General features: G+C 39.8%; 1 protein-coding gene across 1 annotated transcript in view; it reads left to right on the top strand.

The window, feature by feature from the left end:
* Positions 1 to 458: 458 nt before the first annotated feature.
* LOC142948813 (mucin-5B-like) overlaps positions 459 to 18,651 on the top strand; it is a 53,256-nt gene continuing 35,063 nt past the window's right edge. The window contains exons 1-27 of the mRNA XM_076090923.1: positions 459 to 534; positions 1,349 to 1,390; positions 1,480 to 1,738; positions 3,486 to 3,600; positions 4,499 to 4,583; positions 5,037 to 5,143; positions 5,448 to 5,658; positions 5,785 to 5,910; positions 6,018 to 6,135; positions 7,298 to 7,436; positions 7,727 to 7,837; positions 8,152 to 8,221; positions 8,570 to 8,707; positions 8,867 to 9,031; positions 9,196 to 9,290; positions 9,378 to 9,504; positions 9,707 to 9,959; positions 11,167 to 11,216; positions 11,396 to 11,505; positions 12,386 to 12,537; positions 12,685 to 12,823; positions 13,608 to 13,718; positions 14,324 to 14,500; positions 15,092 to 15,331; positions 15,673 to 15,829; positions 15,979 to 16,107; positions 17,380 to 17,527. Coding sequence (XP_075947038.1) covers positions 459 to 534; positions 1,349 to 1,390; positions 1,480 to 1,738; positions 3,486 to 3,600; positions 4,499 to 4,583; positions 5,037 to 5,143; positions 5,448 to 5,658; positions 5,785 to 5,910; positions 6,018 to 6,135; positions 7,298 to 7,436; positions 7,727 to 7,837; positions 8,152 to 8,221; positions 8,570 to 8,707; positions 8,867 to 9,031; positions 9,196 to 9,290; positions 9,378 to 9,504; positions 9,707 to 9,959; positions 11,167 to 11,216; positions 11,396 to 11,505; positions 12,386 to 12,537; positions 12,685 to 12,823; positions 13,608 to 13,718; positions 14,324 to 14,500; positions 15,092 to 15,331; positions 15,673 to 15,829; positions 15,979 to 16,107; positions 17,380 to 17,527 — 3,650 coding nt within the window. The remainder of the gene's footprint in view (positions 535 to 1,348; positions 1,391 to 1,479; positions 1,739 to 3,485; positions 3,601 to 4,498; positions 4,584 to 5,036; positions 5,144 to 5,447; positions 5,659 to 5,784; positions 5,911 to 6,017; positions 6,136 to 7,297; positions 7,437 to 7,726; positions 7,838 to 8,151; positions 8,222 to 8,569; positions 8,708 to 8,866; positions 9,032 to 9,195; positions 9,291 to 9,377; positions 9,505 to 9,706; positions 9,960 to 11,166; positions 11,217 to 11,395; positions 11,506 to 12,385; positions 12,538 to 12,684; positions 12,824 to 13,607; positions 13,719 to 14,323; positions 14,501 to 15,091; positions 15,332 to 15,672; positions 15,830 to 15,978; positions 16,108 to 17,379; positions 17,528 to 18,651) is intronic.

The following is an 18,651-nucleotide window of genomic DNA, read 5'->3' as shown; positions in this document are numbered from 1 at the left end:
ACTAGAAAGGCACAATACAAGTACAAGTAGGTCCATTTACCATGTTGGGTGAACAAGCTACTCGGCGCAGTGATGGAAGTGATGACGTGATATTTGCTGAGCAAACAAAAATACCAGTAAAACATTTTAACCATGGGTGTGCACTGTCAGGTATTTATTTTATATGTAAATGACAAACACCCGGAAAATATCTAGAGTGGGAACTGCCTTTCACACACTCTCTCTCTCTTCTTTCTCTCTCTCTCTCTCTCTTCTTTCTCTCTGTCTCTCTCTCTCTCTCTCTTCTTTCTCTCTCTCTCTCTCTCTGTCTCTGTCTCTGTCTCTCTCTCTCTCTCTCTCTTCTTTCTCTCTCTCTCTCTCTCTCTCTCTCTCTCTCTCTCTCTCTCTCCTTTACTGGTTATAAAAAGGGATTTGTCTTCCAGGTGAGCACTCTCATCGGTCAGTCCTCAGAACCAAACATGGGGACCACGGGGCTTCAATCCACGTCATGGCTCATCTACCTGACCCTGCTGGTTGGCTCACTCACTGAGACTGGTGAGTGATAACCTGAAGAATGCTTACAGCTTCACACTTATTGGATACAGCATGATTGGTTGGTGTTCGCAGAATTTCAGAATTCAGGAAAGAAATGTATTTGAATTGAGATATTTTACATCTTGTTTTGATAACTTCTACCTTTATATTTGTCTGCAAATTATAATAGGAAACTCCAAAGATTCTTCTTATAACAATAATAATAATATAATACTAATTGTTATTATAAGTCTACAATAGTGCATTTGATTATATTGTTTATGGCGTCTTTGTTTGATTAAGTCACTCACAGTAGCGTTAATACTTTGTTGACTAGGGTGGCCTAAGTGAGGCACTGACTCATGCGGTATGAATATCATTAACTTAACAATTTGTCTCCACGACTCATACTGACTTTCATTACTAACATTACAATATCTTACCGTTTATTACATTCCTGTACATTCCATATTTAAATTGAAATGTTAAATAGACCAAATATTGTATTGACACAATTGGGTTAGGGTACTAGCTGCCTCTTTCAACACAGCCCAAGATATATTTATTAATCACAACCATCTTAGACAAAAATCAAATATACAGTCACAGTACAAAGTGCCAACAAAAGTATTATTAAAATAATGTTGGTTCAAACCAAGGTACCGCCTCTGACCGGGCAGATGGCTTACCAAGAGTAACGGGTCGGCCAATCCGATTTCAGGGGTGTCCTGGACATGCCCCTGTTGTAGTGTCAGAACAAGCTGATACAGAACATCTGATATATGCAGTAATCGTTTCTAAATTAACAATGGATTATTTCTTCTCTTTACTACAGTAACCATCATTCCTTCTCTACAGACACTGAGCCTGAGTTCAGGTAACTGTGCAAATTCCCAAACTAGATTTTTGCTCAACTCTTCATGTCAGTTAAAAAGATGTTTTAATATGTTCATATTTTTGTTGTAGCTGATGCAAATCATATCGGCCAAGTGTGCACGACTTGGGGACAAAATCACTGGAAGACCTTTGATGGAGATTTCTTCCAGCTGGCCTCCAGTTGTAACCATGTCATGGCCTACCAGTGTAAAAACAGCCATGAAGATTTCAACATCCAGATGAGGCGCAAGACAGTCAACCAGGTCACCACAATCAGCAACATCATCATGGTGTTTGAGGGTACAGTGGTGGAGCTCTCCAACAGCTCAGTGATCGTCGATGAAAAGACGTAAGTTCAGTCCAGTTCAGTCATGCATCCCTGAGACTTTGTGTTCCATGTTACACCCCGAGACTCTGTTTTACATGTTGAGAATTTTTCTCTAATCAGATATTTACATTCAGTACATTGAGTAGTATTAATGAGTTGAAAGATGTTTTTTACCTTGAAAACAGTAGTTTTTGTTTTTTTGACAAATGAAATACTAGCGTTCAACCACATCTCTCAGTCTGCCTTCAGAGGATGGAGGTTCCATTCGCTGAGGATGATTGTGAGATACGATTAAAAGCTTTGAAAAAAGCTAATAAGTGGACCGTGAGTTAAGATTCTTCCACCTGTTTACAACCAATTATCTCTTCGTTGTCTTTAAAGGCTTTCCACTGTGTTTTAGAGTCTTGAATCTTTTCCCAAGCAGAAAAAGATCAAAGATAAAGTTCCTTTGACCAACTCGTAGATACAGCTTTACTAAAAGTCACTATGTAGAGATTTATTTTTATCATTCAGATAATTCTGGTGACGAAGGGTTTTGCTTGTAGAAAAATGATCCCAATCCCAAATAAAAAGCACCAGTTACTTTTTTAAAGTCTTGAATTAATATTATCCATTCTAATGAACAGCTTCAGTCTTTGTCAATCTTGTATCATCTTTATAATCCTATTGGTTGATTCTGTTTACTGAAGTGATTATCACCTGAGTTGTTTTACATGGAAGTTACATTATTTAGATCAGTGATTCCCAGCTGTGTGTACTCGTAGCCCGAGGGATGCTTCTGCAGTTGAATACAATGACTGTGTAAAACATCGGCACATATTGTCTGTCCAGGTGCTGAGTCAAACAGATGAATAGATACTGTTTGTCTTTCTTACATTAGAAAGAGTACAATGTTATTTCATAACGGAAAATAGATCTACATATTAGTGTTTCTATGTGATGCTAATATTTAATAATAATTAAATCAATAATTATCAGTAATCAATAATCAATAGAAATAAATCAATAAACTATGAGTTACAATAGGCTGTGGCATACGACAATATTATAGTTATTACAGGAATTATTACAGTTTTGTCTCTTTTTAAAGTATTTAAGTTGTCAGTGTTGTATTTTAATGTATAAATCATTTTATCAATATGCTTCTTTACATCAAGAGTAGGATCTCTAAGTCACATGGATGTCTAAAAATGTAATCTCACTCAAAGGATTGAAAATGTACAGTTTCAGTGCCTTCCAGTGGCAGCATAAAAAAAGACAGAAGGTCAGACAGCAGTTCTCAAACTTCAACTCGGTGTTAAAGTAAAGTGCAAACACCGGCTGTGTGGATGGTAGTAAAGCATACTCCCACCTTGAAGGATGTAATGAGTTGGTGTATGTTAAAGGTCAAAATCACAAACTGCTGTTTGTTGTTTGTTTTGTTTCACATTTACTGATTATCATCAACACCTTAAAGGCAGACATATCAGAACAAAGCTTTAAAAATCAACACAATGCTGCCAGCAACAGAAAAGAGCAGGAAGAGGAAGTTATTCAGATTGTAAAGATGTTTGTATTCTGACCTCCTGTATCCCTCTGGGGGGGCTGGGCCTGTCTGAGACGATTGCAGCAATAGGCCACTGACTTCTTCAATTCCTTCAAATGAGCCTTATGACTCTTTGACTTTCACATACATACAGTTATTACTTTGTCTCATTAGAATATGACTTCCTGTGTCAGCTGTTTCTCTCTGTCCTATGTTCACACTGACTCTCTGTGTTTGCTGCAGGGTGTCTCTGCCACATGTCAAATTTGGGGTGACTGTGATGGGAACCACATCTGGTATCACTGTTGAAGCTAAGCAGGGAATAAAAGTTATGTGGAACCTGGATGACTCCCTGGATGTATGTAGCACACCCTCTCATATGTACACACGTCTGTCCTGTTTGTGCTCAGCTGTATGGTCATGGAGTTTGAAACACACTGACAAAAGGACACATTGTGAGCCTGCCTCAAACAGCTCAGCAGGATCTGACTCTACCTGTTTCTGAACATGCTTATGTGTGCATACATGACATGCAAACAAACACACACTTTGCCCTCAACCATTTTAAAGTTTAAAGGATAAGGCTGATGTTATCTCATCATTTCATTTATCACTGATCCCTCTCTGTCGCAGAACTCCATCGTTGTCCAAAAGCTATTAAAAGCAAGAGCCATAGTGTTGCACTTGGGTGACATGAAAACAGCCAATGAGCTCATCAAACTAGTAGCCACAGTCACTTTGTTCAACAACCAAGAGAACACATTAATAAAAGTAGGCAATACAGTTAGCGGTGAGCAGCAGTCCACTCTATTTAAAAGAAGAGTCAGATATAATGATACCTACCTCTGTACAGTAAATATGGAGTTAAGATGATCCATTTATTGTGCAGTTATCGACTCCTCAGGGTCTACTCTGAGTCACTGGGAGAGTTTGTGGGATGTGACCGATATGCAAGCTATAAAAATAAGCAAAACGTGAAAACCGCAATGTAGATGTAGCTTCTATAAGTAAACCTAAGGTCATGTACCAGCTGCAAAAGCAAAGCTTCACTGATAACAATCGAAGCCAAACATAGCGGCCCATTGCAGAGCTCACAAGGCACATGAGTGTGACCTACTTAAATTCCAAATGGATTACATAGAATTAATAACATCCGTTGAATTGTCATTAATAACATGTTGACGTCTTAACAACCTGATTTGATACATGGTTCACTAACTAACCACTAACTACTGTTTGTTTGGGTGTGTTCACAGATTGAAATAGATAAAAAATACCAGAACCAGACATGCGGACTCTGTGGAAACTTTGACGGCATAACCAATGATTTGATGAAAGATGGTAAGTGTACTCCTTAAGATCCCTTTCAGTTTGTACTCCTTAACATTAGCCAATGAGCATCTGAGGGAAGTGGCCCAAAAACGTCCTGTGTCTCTTTGGATATTTCAAGAACTAAAGTGGATTTTAGGATTTTCTTTTTTTACACTGATCCATAGAATGAATACTTTGATGTGAAAATGAAAATGTAATCAATTTATTAACATCATTTATTCATTTATTTGTAAATCACAGAAATTGCATGCATTAGGGACGTATAGACACTTTTGTGTCTGACTTCTGTGTAAATGTTTATTTAACTGATAAACCTGTCTGCACTAACTAACTACACATTTTAAACATATTCCCTTTTTGACTTGAAATTGTTGAACAATCTCAAAAAGAGGAAGAAACTTCATTACATGCTTTTACTGAATAATCCCAATGAGCATTGTTGTGTGATTGACTGCACTGTAGGAGCTGAGCAGTCGGTTGCAGACTATGCTGACACCTTTAAGGTGGACGATCCAACAGAGAGCTGTGAGGAGCCGGTGCTTAACTCAGTCCTGGGCTGTGGTAATAAGGTAACTCTATACATATAATACTCCAAACATTACACATCTCATGAAGAGACACATGTGAAGGATGAGATGCCCCATACTTTCTTATCTTTGCCAAGGTTGAAAAGAACCACCAAGAAGTCAAATGTACCATTTTATTTCTAAAGCCTTCAATGCTTGTTAAAAGTTTCCGCAGGTTTTACATTTAAATTTTCCACAAAGACCTGTTACCTCTGGAGCACATTTGAGCTGTGATGAAACTTCCTCACCTTATTTTATCGGATAGTTCAAGAGCTGTCAACTAACTACTAACTACTTTTTTTTTCAGCAATTCTGTGACCAGATCTTCTCCAGAGCTTCATTCAGTAGTTGCCAGAACCTTCTGGATGTGGAATCCTTCAGTAAAGCCTGTATGGCTGATATGTGCTACAAAGACAAAGACACCGACCCTTTCCTCTGCAAAACCATCTCAGAGTACTCCAGGCAGTGTGTGCACGCAGGTGGCCAGCCCAGTCAATGGAGGAATGCCACATTTTGCTGTAAGAGTGCTAGCACCTAAATATGGATACTTACATGCACTTCATTGAATGTTCTGGCCCTGAATTACAGTTGCAATGTTTTTGCTTGTTACTGGTACATCAACATTAAAGTGTTTGTCTCCATAGACATGCCATGTCCATACAACATGGAGTACATGGAGTATAGCAGTTCATGTGCTGACAGCTGCTCCATCCCTCAGGCCAGCCAGACATGTCGCAGCCACTACAATGAAGGCTGCCACTGCCCTGCCGGTACCCACACACATTGTACACTACAGTGTATTCGCTATATGCAAGCATACACAAGCTCGATCATGTCTCATGACAGTACTGATTGTTATCTCTCCTCTCCTCCTCAGGAATGGTCTTGGATGACATTAGTAATGCTGGCTGTGTTGCAGTGGACCAGTGTCCCTGTCTGCACCACAACACAGTGTACAAGTCAGGAGAGTCCTTCTCTCAAAGCTGTAGATCCTGGTAAGAAGTCTGTACATGTATGGGCTAACTTCATGTGCTAATGAATGAAAAAATATGTCACTACACTACAACCCTTTTTACACTTGCATTAAAGTGCACCTAAAGTAATTGATAGCAATCTGCTCACATTTAGAGTTTATTGAAATCATTAATATGTCACAATTTCACCAACTTACACAAATTCAGTGAATGTTAACTTTAACATAAAATCCCTCATTTCCCAAATCCCCATGGATACATTTAATGTGCATTCCTCCTTATTGTACATGCTTCTGTGCCACATTAATAGCTTTATAACATCATGTATAACTTAGCTTTATAACATCATGTATAACTTAGCTTTATAACATCATGTATAACTTAGCTTTATAACATCATGTATAACTTAGCTTTATAACATCATGTATAATTTAGCTTTATAACATCATGTATAACTTAGCTTTATAACATCATGTATAACTTAGCTTTATAACATCATGTGTAACTTAGCTTTATAACATCATGTATAACCTAGCTTTATAACATCATGTATAACTTAGCTTTATAACATCATGTATGTTATAAAGCATAAGTGCTTTATAACATACATATAGCTACATATAGCTTTATAACATCATGTATAACTTAGCTTTATAACATCATGTATAACTTAGCTTTATAACATCATATATAACTTAGCTTTATAACATCATGTATAACTTAAGGTATTATTTACCTTCAGTGAGACAGTCTAACCAATGGTCCTCCTCTCTAAGGTTTGCATGAAACATGTTTCAAACATGCGACAGATTGTTAACCGAGTATGCTATTAATTATTATTATTATTATTATGAACGCATCTAAGTTTAATATATTACATCCAGTATAATCTGCCTATTGGACTTCCTCCCTGCTGCATACACCAGTTTAAACACAAATAATGAAACACTTGATACATTTTCACAAGTTTTATTGAAAGCATTATCAATCAATGTAGAAATGTCATTTTTACAATATCAGCTGTCAAGTTACTTAGATTTGTGTCATGTATTACGTTTTACCAAAAGAACTTCCAACACTGATTACACTGCTACCGCAAAACAATTGATGTGTGTGTGTGTGTGTGTGTGTGTGTGTGTGTGTGTGTGTGTGTGTGTGTGTGTGTGTGTGTGTGTGCTGACAGTGTGTGTGAGAGTGGACAGTGGAAGTGTGCGGAGGAAAACTGTCCAGGAATGTGCTCTGTGGAGGGCGGAGCTCACATCAACACCTTCGATGGAAAAGACTACACCTTCCATGGGGACTGCTCCTACGTCCTGGCTAAGGTAGATCACATCATGACCAGCATTCAAGCACATACACACTGGACTTGTACCATCAGCAGGATGGGGGGAGTGACAAACCATCGGCATAGAGGCTGACAGACACATGATATGATGATATGAATGTGCTCTATGATGGACCCATTCACTATATAATGATCAACAACATCTGAGTGTGTCCTGAAACAGATCCTGTTTATGGTTGTTAACATGAGTTTACTATCTGTCATTTTTTTGACTGTCACCAGCTGTCATCCTTTTAGTCATTATTAAAGTCCTAATGTGTGTTGCAGCAAAGTGCTGGCTTCTTGTACACTGTGCTGGGGGACCTGGTCAAGTGTGGTCTTGGTGACAGAAGGACCTGCCTCAGAGCTGTAACTCTGAGTCTGTACAACAATTCTGTGGTAAGCTCCAGATGCAGACACACACTCACACACACCTACACACACACACACACACACACACACACACACACACACACACACACACACACACACACACACACACACACACACACACACACACACATACAGATATACACTGTTGAACAGATCCATGTCAAACTTGAAACTACTTTTATATTTTGCATTAAAATTAGTTTGGAGTGTTTGTGGTAGTATAGTTTTGATGATAATATCAAATTTGTGCAATTGTGTTATTTTGAAATACGTTTGGACTCCTGTTGATATCATCTAAAATGTGTCTTTCCAACTGCCAGGTTATTAAAATCCAGGCAGGCGGGCAGGTCTACGTGAACCACATTCTTTCTCAGCTTCCACTGTTTACGCGTGAGTTACTTCAAATGACATCACAGAAGACACACAGCTTGCTATGTAAAGTAAAAATGTTTTAAACAAAAAAGATCCTCAGTCTTATTTCCTAGTTATTAATTATAGCCCTAATCAATTGACTCAAGTGCAGAAGAAAAAGATTAAAAAATTAAATTATTAAAAAATTAAATTAAAAAGTTATGAATTTGTATTGAAGCGGTAGATGCACATAAATGAACAGCCCAACATCAAAATAAAAAGATGGACATGAGGATGGCTACAATCCAACATACAAAGATTTTAAGATGAATATTTATACCTCAGACAACAAGTTATTAAGGCTTTGATGTTTTCTGACTGCTGCAGCGGAGGTGAGTGTCTTCAGGCCATCATCCTTCTACATCGCCATGCAACTCAAGATGGGCCTTCAAGTGATGGTCCAGCTGTCCCCCATGATGCAGGTCTTCATCTCAGCTGACACTTCATTCAAAGGAACCATCTCTGGTACGGCTCGACATTATGTTTCAGTGTCTGGAAAACGCCTCCAGTATTTACAAATGATAACCGAGCAGTTATACTCAGTACAAAGTGTTTCTGTTTGTAATACTTCACACATGATTAAACCTTCATATCCGTGTAAATGTGCATCACCTCACCCAACAGGTTTGTGTGGGAACTTCAACAACATCATGAGTGATGACTTCAGGGTGATTAGTGGGCTGGTGGAGGGCACCGCAGCAGCGTTCGCCAACTCATGGAAAACTAGAGCCAGCTGCCACGACATCACAACACCTTTTGGACACCCCTGTCAACAAAGCACCAGCAAGGGTACAGCTCCAAAGTCTTGTCACTTCACATGATGTAATGTTTGTCATGTCATTGGAAAGCATACAATATGAATGAAACTATACCAAACCACATTTTAGAGTTAACCATGCTGCTTTGGGGCATGTGATGTAACTGCTTCATCTCTCTATGTTTCTGTCTCTCAGAGAGTTATGCCAAGTACTGGTGTTCCAAACTAACGGATCCTAAGGGAGTGTTTGCTCCTTGCCACGCTTTCATTAGCCCCAAAATATACAATGATGTAAGTCTGCACACACAAAGCTGCAATGGCAAATAAACAAAAGTATTGTCCCCTGATGATGTGTCCATGCTCACTGTCTCCTCACAGAACTGCATGTATGACAGCTGTAACTGTGAGAAGACTGAGGACTGCATGTGCGCTGCGGTCTCCTCCTATGTCTATGCCTGTTCAGCGGCAGGAATCCACATCAGTGGCTGGAGGGCGACCATCTGTGGTAAATAAAACACCAAGGAGCATTTTGTATTCCTGCAGTGATAAAGAGAAGATGGGTTTCATGAGATTTCATGAAAATATTGCTGTGTTTATAGGACCAGGTGTAATTGCACCATTTGCACCATCTGATATATCTGCAACAATTAAAATACATAGAGGAGATACCCTCTCATGCTACGACTCCAATCTTATCTCCCCACTAGGCAAATTCAGTACATGTCCAGCAAAAACAGTGTATGAGTACAACATGACCTGCTGCAGTCGTACCTGCCGTTCCCTCAGCCAGCCTGACTACTCCTGCCAGACCAGCCTCCCCACAGTGGACGGCTGTGGCTGTGCCGAGGGAAGCTACAAGGACGAGGAGGGGAATTGTGTGCCCAGAGAAAAATGTCCCTGCTACGATAAAGACACCATTATTCCTGCTGGAGAGACTATCAGCAACGACGGCTCCACATGGTAAAAACAGAGTGTAATGATGCCAGGAGCTGGCCATTATGGGCTCATGTAATAAACACTCAACCGTTTACTTCATAGTGAGTCGTAAATCGAGAATATGTTCCATGTTAGGGTAATACAGGGCATACATTTTACACTGTGCATCCAAACACTAAGATAAAATGGAGGAAAGTGAACATAGTGCACCAGATAGATACTAGGACCTTATTTCAGGAAGCACCACTGCAGTGGAAAGAAGCTAAAAGCTCAGTCGAAGTATTTTGAGATGCTAATATTTGTGATGGCAACATGCTCACAATGACAACACATCATGCTTGTAATTCACCATCAACATCCTCATTTAGAATGTTAGCATGCTACAATTTGATAATTTGCACTAAACACAACGTGCAGCTGAGCTGCGGATGTCGTTAATGTTGCAGGTCTTTGGTCATAAACCAAAGTATTGGACACATTGAAATGTTGACCTGATGATGGAGCTAGATGTAAAGTCAGAGGATCACCATAGATATTATAATTCATCTTGAAGGGGAACGCTGACGGTTAAACAAAAGGGGGACAGTCAAAAGGCAAGCTAGAGGACATTGTAGCCAGTCTGCATCATCACAGTCTGCTCTTAACCGTTTGCAGGGAATCCAAAATGCTGCCGCCAGACTACTCACTAGGACAAATCGACGGTCTCACATCACCCCCGTACTCCGATCTCTCCACTGGCTCCCTGTAGCATTTAGGATCCACTTTAAAATGATCACTCTCTCTTACAGAGCACTACACGGTCAGACTCCTACATATGTGACTGAATTACTTCACCCTTATTCACCCGCCCGCGCTCTCAGGTCAAACATGTTACATTATCTGTCTGTCCCATGCACTCGCCTTAAGACCCGTGGTGACCGAACGTTTGCACCGAGGTTGTGGAATGCTCTGCCTGCACCTCTACGCTTCTCAGATTCTGTGAATTCATTCCAGAATCAGCTCAAGACACACCTGTTTAGACTGAAAACTCATGTCCTAGGCCTGCTTTTAAACCATGTTTTAATGTTGTACTTTCTGTGTGTATGTAAATTATTGGCCGTATGGTCACATTGTGTTTTTTATGTTTGTAATTCTGCCCTGTTAAGCACTTTGTGACTTGTGTCTGTAAAAAGCGCTTTATAAATAAATCGTACTTACTTACTGACATTAACTGTTATAACTGTTCTCACAGTGTCTGCCGACAAGGAGCTCTCCGCTGCTCCGGAGCAACACAGCTACAATGTAGGTTTCCACATATGGACAAACTCAAATCCCTGTAATTCTAAAAAACAAGTGGTTTGAATGCTTTTGTGCTGAAAGAGAAAATTGTTCCTGCCAAAATACAGGGAATGGTGGATGGATTTATGCAAATGAGATATTCACTCATACTCTTTATCCTGAATTTGTTGTTTATTACCCAGCGTCACCATCATGCCGTTCCCCCATGGTTTACTTTGACTGCTCCACTGTTCAACCTGGGACCACTGGGACTGAGTGTCAGAAGAGCTGCAGCACTCTGGACATGGCTTGTGTAAGTACAGCATAGCACACACACACACACACACACACACACACACACACACACACACACACACACACATCTGGGTAAGGACATTCAAGCAAAACATACACGTTTATGATGATGTCATTTATACGCATGCTCCCTCCATAGTGCAGGACGAGCTTCAGGCTGCATTTCACTTTAAAATTGTTTTTAATTGGTCTTCTCAAAAGCTCTCTACCTACTTGATGATTTTAGCATTGTCACATCCGATCGTATTATTGAAAGGGTGCCCCTCTTACAATTACTTGGCTATATGATCGACAAGCTTTTATTATCATAAAGTAAGGATTTGCTTTTATTTTAGAAATATATTTTCTATTTTTTCAATGCCACGAAATAACTTGTGGAAGCTACTTTTTGGTCTGTGATTGAAAACGGTGACATATTGTGTATGCATGCAGCCTCCTAAGAATGAGTTTAGATTCAGTGTGCCATGCATCTCTGCCTTTCATTACAAACACAAAGTCCCATACTCACCCATTGCATTCTTTATGATTTGGTGGGTTGGACATCAGTGACCACTTGCAGACGACAGTATTGGCTTATTTAAATTTATAAAATGATACTAGATTAACGTCCAGTTTACGTTCTCTGTTTTAGCTCAAGTAGTTACCAGCCTCGCTCCTCCAAGATCTTGCCTTTTAATTCATTACGTGTTCTGACAAATCTGAGGAAAACATTTTCATACTATGCACCTTGGGCATCGAATAATTTCCAAAAAGATTTATAATGAGAAAGATTCATAACCATTGATGAATTCAAGGGCAATGAATGAGAAAATACACATACATGCATAGGTGCTGTTGGGTTCACAATCTGTTTTCACCCTCCACTTTGGTGGGTTCAGATCAGTACAGGCTGTATATGTGGCTGCATGTGCCCTGATGGCCTGGTGTCAGATGGAGCAGGAGGCTGTATCAACGAGACCAGCTGTCCGTGTCTGCACAATGGAAACGCATATCAGCCGGGGGAGACACTGACTGTGGACTGCAACACCTGGTTTGTACAGCGCTTTGCACACACACACACACACACACACACACACACACACACACACACACACATACCAATACAGTATTGGTATGTGTAACCCTAACCCTAATCAACACAAGATTGAAAGTTTGTATCTGTTGTGTGTCTCCTCAGCTACTGCAGTGGAAGGAAGTTCACATGTACCACCAATGTGTGTAATGCAGTTTGTGGGATCTATGGCGATGGTCACTACATCACATTTGATGATAAGAGGTTTGACTTCAGCGGAGACTGTGAATACACACTCCTTCAGGTAAGGAATAAGATTATAATCCTTAAAGTGTTAGACCTTTGGTTTCAATGGGAACAGCAAATGTGGGGCTTTTTTGCAGCTATGATGTCAGAAAAACAAGAGAGGAGCCGCTTATGTATCTGTTTACAGTAAAAATCTGCTTTCTTCGATCACAACATGGACAACCATTATTTGATTCCATGCTGCACACAGCTTGAGTAGCTTTTCACACGACAGCAGGACACTTAAAGTTGCATACCTTGCTGAGGAGTTGGAGGTGTGCAGCCTGTCTTCTGCAGCTCTTCATACAACAGCTGACTGTGGCTGCTCTGTCTTGTTCCCTTACTCCTCTGCAAAGATTTAAAATCATCCACTGACAAAAAGATATCAGAAGTGACCCTTGTCTTGTTTTGTAGAAACATTTTGGGTGAGTGATCATGGTGACACATACATTGCATTTCCTGTGGCTGCTCCATAATAAAAGCTATACCCAGTCTGTTGAACACAAAATAAGCAGCAGCAGCAGGAAATTAGCAGTAACTTAATCCAGCTCTAATACAGTTGAAGAACAATGAACAGTAAACAGTAAGGCGGATATCAGGGAGATAAAATTGCGCCTTAGGCTTCGGTAGGCAATCTGAATCCAGCACGAGAACAGTGGAGCCCACCACCACCAATAAAAACGACTATATAGAGAGGTATTTACTGAATGTAAATACATTGAATGACTATTGAAGGAAAATTGCAGAGCAGTAAGTGGTAATGGGGTTTGATTTGTGTCTATTTGTGTCTATTCCTTACTCAGGACTACTGTGGCACCAGTCAGAGCAATGGAAGCTTCAGGATTATCACTGAGAATGTTCCATGTGGGACCACAGGAGCTACCTGCTCCAAGACCATCCAGATCTTCCTGGGGGTAAATACAACACAAGTACACTGTGCACATGTTCTGCCCCAAACAATAGATCAGAATGTCAGACTAATATAAATGTTGAGGTTTGGCAAGGATTATTAAGACTGGGACCAACCATTCTTTTATGATTGATAAGTCTTATAATGCCTTTGATAAGTCAGCATTAAAATGAATTATCAAGTGGGTGAACAAGCAACATAGAGTGAAACTATACTGATATTTAACTTTATTTTCCAACATAGTTGGAGGCATAAAGCTCACTTTAAAACTAAAGATGATAGAATTTCATCCCGTGGTAATGCTATGATGCTGATGCCCACACTTTATATCCTGGACGCGTGCAGCCTCTGCAAACATTCCCCCAATGACAATAAAATGTAGCTTTTCTTTTGACCTGCAGTCAAATTGTATGTGTTCCTTGGAAAAGAACGATGCAGTTCCTTTCCATTTATTTGGGAACCAAGTTCCTTTTCACAGAATAGCATGCAACTCTTCAGGTGATAACCAGAGAAAGAAACCTCGACATGATTTACTGAGTAACTGATTACCTGTTCCACCTCACTTAGCTGGTGCAGTAATACTTGTTTACTTGATGTTGATGCCCACAGGATAATGAATACCAACTTAAAGATGGGACCTTCCAAATGGTAAAGGGCAGTGGCCAAGTGCTCCCTGCTCAGATACTTAAGATGGGTATTTACCTGGTGGTGATGATCAAGCCGGGTCTTGTGCTCATGTGGGACCAGAGAACCAGTCTTTTCATTAAACTTGCTCCGCAGTTCCAGGTAAACAATCATGTCTGCATGTCTTGACTGACAGTTGGCTTTTGCACAAAGCATATTGGTTAGGGCGCTTCATTCATTCTAGCTCTTTGTCATGATACACCGTGAGAATCTTCACAGACACATCAGGACATTTTGTTCCATACAGAAACTTGCATTAATCAATATTTGATTCACACGTTGATGAACATTGAGTAAAATAACTGTAATGTAGAAGGTGTTGCTCATAGTGCTTAACTCACAAAGAATTATCAGCCAACTCAAGCATCAGCAACCCGACTGCGCTTTTGAGCCTCTTGTAGCTGATTGCTTTGGCACTGCTCTCATCAACCCAGAGAGAGTTAGTGCAAGCGGTTTGCATCTAGCTTCAGAACAGGATGTTTCCCTCAGGAGCTGGCACAGACCAAACAGAGCTAGGAGAGTGAATACTAGACTTATATGTGCCTGGTCATTTAGTCTGAACTATGATTGTGGTTGTTTTGATGTTTTTCTGGGGCTTGAGGGCTGAAGGATCTTTCAGTGGCAACAAACAGCCTTACTCTGTATCAGCCCTATCATATCAGTAAACTCTGCCATTGGGTTCCTCCCTCTCAGGGTCAAGTCTGTGGTCTGTGTGGAAACTACGACGGCAACAGTAAGAATGAATTCACCACACGCTCTCAGGAGACAGTGACAGACGTTCTGGAATTTGGCAACAGTTGGAAGGTTTCATCCAGCTGCCCAAATGCTGAACTGCTCACTGATCCCTGTTCCTCGAACCGCTACCGGGCATCCTGGTCCCAGAAACAGTGTAGCATCATCACCAGTGTCACCTTCCAGAGCTGTCATTCACAGGTAACTATGGTGATAGCATCATACTCAGCACAAATGTATGCCCATACACAAACATTGTCACTTTAACTGCCATGGTATGTGAAATGAAATGAACAAAATTGAGCACTAAGTGCTCATTGCTTTTTGTGTTGATCAGTTGGTCTGTCCATCCATCCCTTTAATCAAAACAATGGTCTAAAGCAAGATATCTTAAAAACTGCTTATCAGCCTGTAATATTTATATCCGCACCAATAATACAGCCTGTGTGATTACAATGCCACAGTTGATACTACTACTAGAACATGTTTGTTTCCCTTAACCTTTATTTTTCTAGTAAACAGTACATGATTGTGTGTTCAAGGTTGACCCTGGTCCATACTATGACTCTTGCGTGAGAGACTCTTGTGCTTGTGACACCGGTGGGGACTGTGAGTGTCTCTGTACTGCTGTGGCTACCTATGCCAAAGCTTGTAATGAAGCTGGGGCCTGTGTTAAATGGAGAACTCCAAAGCTGTGCCGTAAGTTTGGTCACAATCTCACAAAGAAATTCTGAGCTAAAGGAGTTATAATTTGTAAGAAATTGTATCTTTAGCCAAAAGATAAAAATGTGTTGGATACCCTGACTTTATTATCAACAGCTAAGACATACTTATTTTGTCTCTTGCAGCTATTTTCTGCGACTATTATAACAACCCTGGTGAATGTGAATGGCACTACAAGCCTTGTGGAGTTGACTGCATGAAGACATGTAGGAATCCATCAGGAAACTGTTCCAGCCTCATCACTGCCCTGGAAGGTACATTGGACAGATCTTTTAACATGTCATCTTCTTGAATAGAGGTTTCTGCCATAGAGTTCAACTCAGGTCAACAGACTGATTTGATGGCTATTATTATTATTACAATTGTTTTGGGATTTAGACCAACATGTCAGGGATAATAGGCTAACCTTTCATTCCTTTGGGTTAGTTTGTTTTGCAGCTTCATGAATCTGTCTTGCGGCTGTGAGAATAAGCATTTAAGTGACTTATTTCTGTGTCAGGAGTTTCCCCTTAAAGCCACTGATCAAAGTAAATGTAAGTGATGGTAATCCCTGATTTTAAATCATTTAAAATAATCACCAACGTGTTCAATATGCAGCTAACTCATGAGGCAAACAGGAAAAAAATATATATTATTATAATAATAATCATAATAATAATAATAACAATAAAATATGTCTCCGGATGGCTGTGCCATCAGTGTGTGGGAGTGGGCATCGCTCCTGTTGAGCAAGTAGCACCTTGTATGGCAGCAGCAAGTATCACTGTTGTAGTCAAGACCATCTAAACCAAGACCAAGTCATGACCAGGACCAGACTGTTTTGAGATAGAGACAAGACCAAGACCAAGATTTTTAGGGGTTGAGACCGAGTCAAGACCAGACCAGTGTGAGTGACCACAGGCACTCCTCAATTTGATCTGAAAGATCCACATTCCCATAAAAACACCCACAGAAAACCAATGAAGATATCTTCATAATATCCCTGCAGTTGTTGTCTTGACTGGTCTTAATAATAAATAAAATCCAGAGACCAAGAAAGACGAGACGAGACAGAGACCTTTAAAAATGAGTCTGGAGACTCGTCACGAGAACTGCAACACTACTGTGTATGAATGGGTGTTTGAATGGGTGAATGCTGGCTTGTGTTGTGAAGCGCTTTGAGTGGTTGCTAAGACTAGAAAAGCATTACATGAATGCAGTCCATTTACTGTTAGTCTGCATACAAATGTGCTGTGGAGGACAATTACACTTAACAATTACTACTCCAAACTAAACATTGCATCCTAAGAATAGGAGCTGTGTCTCTGAAATCCAACAAAGTCTTTGATTTGAATGGGTGTCTGTGGCTCAGGAGGAAGAGGAGTTGTACTGATCACAGGGTCAATCAGTGACCCATCAGTTTGTGAGTGTGTGATTGTGTATGCATGCTTGAATGGGTGGCAAATTGTAAAGTGCTTTGGGTAAAAGCATTTAGCTCTATTTGTATTTCTGCTGAGGTTAATCTATTTGTTAAAATGGTGTTGCAGGCTGCTATCCACAGTGTCCTCCAACCCAGCCCTACTTTGATGAAGACAGCATGAAGTGCGTTGCCTGGAACCAATGTGGCTGCTATGATGGCAAAGGCACCCATTACAGCATCGGAAACAAGGTTCCATCGGACAACTGCTACACTTGGTATGTCTCAAACAGAAAATTCATGAATGATTACATCCTTACGTTCAGCATAGGGCATATTGACAGACCAATTGCAAATGCATGTGCCAGAGGCCATTGTCTCATTTCAACAAGGACATGAGCAGCCAGACATGGGCCCTGTGTGGAGTTTGCATGTTCTCCCCCTGTCAGTGTGGGCTTTCTGCCAAGTTCTTTGGCTTCCTTCCACAGTCCAAAAAGATTAGGTTATTTGTAGTGCTGGGCAACGATTACAATTTTTAATCGCGATTAATCACATTGTTATGCACAAAATTCAATAATGAATTCAGAAGTGTATTGCCCACTTTTATTTTAAAAGTACTGCTATATGAACAAAAGTGCAATAACATTTGCTTTGCAAACACTTTAAACAAATCAGATTATTTTTAACAGCAGTATTCCCTTTACACAGTAGCAGTTATAACACAGTTATAATGATTCTGATCATAGATATTCAGCCGGTGTTCATAACTTTATTTTCATGTGTGTAAGAGATGCAATTTGAAATATACACCTTGAAAACTGCAAACCTATCTACTTCATGTTTTTTTCTTCTTTTTTTATGGTTGATAAATTCTCAGTAGTGATAACTAAATGATATGCTTATTATACATATTCCAAACAAAAACACTTTATTTGTTTTCGGGGTAGGAGATGTAATTGTATTTATATTGTGACGTTGTTAGACAAGTGTTGAATGTTTATTGTCTTTCAACCTCAAATCCTATTATATACTTATGCTTGTAATCTATAATTTGCAAGTATCAGGAAAAAATGCACCTGTACCAGCAACATATCCTCAGCAAAATCTTTGACAATACCCATCCCTGAGTCTCTCCATGTTTTATCTATATTTGATTCCTGTTCTATTTTTAACCAGTTAGGTGGCAAGATCGAGGTGTCTAGCCAGAAAGCAAAGGACTTAACAGCAGAGGCCCAGTTGTATAGGATAACATTTGGAGGAGTTAGGCCTCCTTTAAATTTGGATTTGTAAAGATATTTTTAACTTGTTTTTTAGCCTTGTAATTAGGCATAATTGAGTCTAATCCCAAAAGAAAAACGGTTTTGAAAACATTCTTTTTTTTTTAATTAGATAGAATAATTAA

Source organism: Anarhichas minor, unplaced genomic scaffold, assembly GCF_050575085.1.
Source record: "Anarhichas minor isolate MPS153535 unplaced genomic scaffold, ASM5057508v1 ptg000013l, whole genome shotgun sequence".
NCBI lineage: Eukaryota > Metazoa > Chordata > Actinopteri > Perciformes > Anarhichadidae > Anarhichas > Anarhichas minor.
The sequence above is the reverse complement of the archived record's forward strand: the minus strand, read 5'-3'. Positions and strand labels throughout refer to the sequence as shown.